Below are 4,290 nucleotides of genomic sequence, written 5' to 3'. Positions count from 1 at the left end.
GCTTGCTCCCCTCCACCGCTTGGGTAGCTAGCTGCCTCTGGTGCGAGCTGCCGCGTGAGGCGACGGTCACGTGTTGTTTTGCCCACTGCCTTGAGCCCAGAGAAGTGGGCGGGGAAGCGGGCCAAGGCGGGAGGGGTCTGGGGCGGGCAGACAGGAGGAGACTGCCTCTTCTCCCCCCAAAGCCCTCCCTTCCCGTGCCCCCCCTCTCCTCCGTTCACCTTAAAACCACCGTGCATCACCATGGCGAGTTGCTCCTTCGCTGGCCACCAAGCGCTAAGGAGTCTGAGAGCTCAGCAGCAGCAGCAGCAGCAGCAGCAGCCTCCGCAGCTCTAGCAGCAGTGGCGACCACCCCGCTTCTTTCCTCGGGAACCCCGACCGCACTCATTGGGACCGGGTCGTCCTGTCCGGGAGCCATGTGGCTCTCCACAGCCACTGGCTCCCGGTCAGACTCCGAGTCTGAAGAGGAGGACCTCCCCGTCGGGGATGAAGTCTGCAAACGCGGCTACCTGAGGAAGCAGAAGCATGGGCACAGGCGTTACTTCGTGCTCAAACTCGAGACCCCAGACGCCCCGGCTCGGCTCGAATACTACCAAAATGCCAGGAAGTTCCGACACAGTGTCCGCGCCGCGGCCGCTGCAGCAGAGGCGGCCGCCTCCGGCGCTGCGGTCCCCGCGCTCATCCCACCGCGGCGGGTGATCATCCTGTACCAGTGCTTCTCCGTGAGCCAGCGCGCCGATGCCAGGTACCGACACCTCATTGCCCTTTTTACCCAGGACGAATACTTCGCGATGGTGGCCGAGAACGAGTCGGAACAAGAAAGCTGGTACTCGCTCCTCAGCCGCCTCATCCTCGAGAGCAAGCGCCGCCGCTGCAGCATGCTAGGCGCACAGCCGGACGGAGAGCTGGCAGCCCTGGCGGCCACAGCGGCGGCGGAGCCACCCTTCTACAAAGATGTGTGGCAGGTAGTAGTGAAACCCAGGGGGCTGGGGCACAGAAAAGAGCTGAGCGGCGTGTTCCGGCTGTGTCTTACCGACGAAGAGGTAGTGTTTGTAAGGCTCAATACCGAAGTGGCCAGTGTGGTAGTCCAGCTGCTAAGCATTCGTCGCTGTGGGCACTCAGAGCAGTACTTCTTCTTGGAAGTCGGCAGGTCCACTCTCATAGGTCCGGGGGAGCTGTGGATGCAGGTGGATGACTCCGTGGTGGCCCAAAATATGCATGAGTTGTTTTTGGAGAAGATGAGAGCCTTGTGCTCAGATGAGTACAGAGCCCGATGCCGCAGCTACAGCATCACTATCGGCGCCCACCTGTTAACCCTGCTGTCCGCTAGGAGGCACCTGGACTTGCTCTGGCTGGATCCTGGCGGCTGGTTCAGAAGATACCGCTTGGAGCAGTTTTACCGCCTCAGGGCTATCCGTGGCAGGGAAGAGAACATGCTATTCACCAGGCGCTTCATCGCACCCAGAGAGCCTCCGCCTCCCTTCAGGCGAGGAAGAGGGTACCTGCCCAGAGCCCGCAGGTCCAGGAGAACTGTGTCAGTACCACCCAGCCTTTTCCAACGCGCACCACGTCGCCCGGGACTTATCCCACAGCCCAACGACAGAGCCCGTGAAGCCTCCCGTTCCAACTCTCGCAACACTGAAGTAAAAGACAAGGAAGGTGAGGAAGGAAACAGCGGCGATTACGTACCTATGAATAACTGGGGCTCAGGAAATGGCCGGGGCTCAGGAGGTGGACAGGGCTCAAGTGGCCAAGGTTCCAGTAGCCAGAGCTCAGGTGGGAGACAGGGATCTGGAGGTGGCCAGGGCTCAGGAGGCCAGGGTGCTGGAGGAAACCAGTATTCAGGAAATGGCCAGGGCACAGCAGGTGGCCATGGCTCAGGTGGAGGTGGCCACGGCTCAGGTGGTGGCCAGAGACGCGGAGATGGTCATGGCTCAGGCGGTGGCAAGAACTCAGGAGGGAGCAAAGGCTCAGGAAGTGGGAAAAATGCTGAAGACGGTGACCGTGGAAAATCTGTGAAGAAACGATCCTACTTTGGCAAATTCACTCAAAGCAAGCAGCAGCAAACACTGCCTCCACCCCCGCCACCGCCGCCAGCAGCCGGAGCAACTGGTGGCAAAGGGAAGTCTGGGGGAAGATTCCGACTTTATTTTTGCGCAGACAGAGGCACAAAAGAACGCAAAGAAGCCAAAGCGGCGAGAGAAATGGGGGCCGCAGAAGGTGCAACCCGGGCATCTCACAGAGCCAGAGCTTTCGATGAAGATGAGGATGACCCCTATGTGCCTATGAGGCCAGGCGTGGCTGCTCCTCTTGCGTGTTCCAGTGATTATATGCCAATGGCTCCTCAGAATTCCTCCGCTTCGACAAAGCGCCACTCGAGGTCACCCTTTGAAGACTCCAGAGGGTACATGATGATGTTTCCCAGAGTGAGCCCACCAGCACCTGTTCCAAGTGCTCCGAAAGCACCGGACACTAATAAAGAGGATGACTCAAAGGACAATGACAGTGACAGTGATTACATGTTTATGGCTCCTGGAGCAGGTGCGATTCCTAAAAATCCTCCCAATCCTCAGGGAGGCTCTTCCTCCAAAAGTTGGAGCTCTTACTTCTCTCTGCAAAGTCCTTTTCCGAGTTCACCGTTGGGACAAAGTGACCACAGTGAGTATGTTCCCATGTTACCTGGAAAATTCCTGGGGAGCGGTCTAGACAAGGAAGCCTCCTTTAGGCAGGGCACCAAAGATGTATCTTCAAAGCCTTCAACTGAGGGGTCATTCCCAAAACCTGAAGATAAGGGGTCAGTTGCCAAGCCTTCAGATGATGTGCCCCCAATGAACAAGGCTAAGGAACCTAACCAATTTTCTTTTATTGCAAACGGAAATAAAATAAAGCCCAAACCACAGAGCCCCACACAGGAGCAGAGAGAAGCTGATAACTCCCGTGAATATATCAACATTGACTTTATTAAGAGAGAGCGCCTTGTGCTAGTTCCCTCTGCTCAAGGACTGCCAGAATTGTGGGGTGTAATTATTGAACCAGCACCCACAGCTTTTTCTAGCTACCGGAATGTTGAATTCGGGGCGCCCTTTCCAAATGCAACAATCCGCCTCTCAGAACTTTTAAGAGTTCTACCAGGTGCCAACTCCATCTCTCTGGCCGGTGCTAGGTGGGTCCTTCGTCCTTTCCCAGGCAGCGTTATAGGCAGCATTGTGGATGCGGGTGAATACATTGAAGTAATTTTCAACCCAGCTATGACACCAGCCGTGCCTTTTGCTGACAGTACCATTTGCTATGATGCTCAAACAGGTCAAATCTATGTAGTAGACCCATTTTCTGAGTGCTGTATGGACGTTTCTCTCTCTCCCGGTCGATGCTCTGAGCCGCCACCTGTAGCTAGGCGGCTGCAGGAGGAAGTGCGGGAGAGAAGACGCCCACAAAGCCGCTCCCAAAGTTTATTTGCCAATACTCGAGCCGCAGTCTCAGCTTTCTCAACCGACAGCTTGGACAGAGACTTTCCCGCCGCTTCTGCGGTGATTGCTGCTCCGGCTGGGACGCCCCTCGTGGCAGTGAGCCGAGCTTTAGCAGTGGTCTCTGAGCTCGCAGTGGCCCCCAGCATTGGCGACGTCTTTGCCGGCTTCCGCACAGCCACACGAGTTGACCCCGCCTCCGCTCGCTCGTTCCAACCTGTTGCTCTTGGTGCCCGGGCTGCAGGAGGCGTTCAGGACATTGCCGCAGGCTGGAATCCTGGAGTCGTTAACCAAGCTGCCAGAGGTGAGGACCTGGCAGCCGGCGCAGCAGCTCCCCCACCGCCACCTCGCCAGCGTTGGGTGCTGAGACCCCAGGAGAGAGCAGAATCTGAGGATGATGATGACGACGACATTTATGTGAGAATGGACTTTGCCAGACGTGACTACAGGAAGTGACCACTCTCCGAAATGAGGTTGGTGAATTTATAATTAAAATTCCTTTAGTTGTTGGAAATTGATTAATAAGTGAGTTAATGCATTCGTTGGTATGCTATTAGCAATAAGTGACCTGCTAGTTCATTTCCTAATGTTATTAGAAAGAGTAGAATTCAGTTTTAATTTTTCACATGATACCTTCTTGGCCTTCGCCAACACATTAACTTTTATGTAACTCATACATTTATGGGACAGAGCCAATGGTTAAACACTGGATTAACTTCTTAGGAGCTTTAAAACTAAAAGACCCACAGCACAAGGATGTTTTCAGACATCCCTCCCCTTCCCTAAGTTCTTCAGATACTGAGTTCCACGCATTCACTTTCCAGCCTAC

General features: G+C 55.5%; 1 protein-coding gene across 1 annotated transcript; it reads left to right on the top strand.

Annotated features, from left to right (window-relative positions):
* Nucleotides 1–240: 240 nt before the first annotated feature.
* Irs4 (insulin receptor substrate 4) lies at nucleotides 241–3,917 on the top strand. Its single transcript, XM_052171887.1, is given in 2 exon segments — nucleotides 241–300; nucleotides 303–3,917. Coding segments are annotated over 2 exon segments (3,675 nt in total).
* Nucleotides 3,918–4,290: the final 373 nt, after the last annotated feature.

The sequence above is a fragment of the Apodemus sylvaticus genome, chromosome X (assembly GCF_947179515.1).
Source record: "Apodemus sylvaticus chromosome X, mApoSyl1.1, whole genome shotgun sequence".
Classification (NCBI taxonomy): domain Eukaryota; kingdom Metazoa; phylum Chordata; class Mammalia; order Rodentia; family Muridae; genus Apodemus; species Apodemus sylvaticus.
Note: the sequence above shows the minus strand (reverse complement) of the source record. Positions and strands in the feature narration are given on the sequence as shown.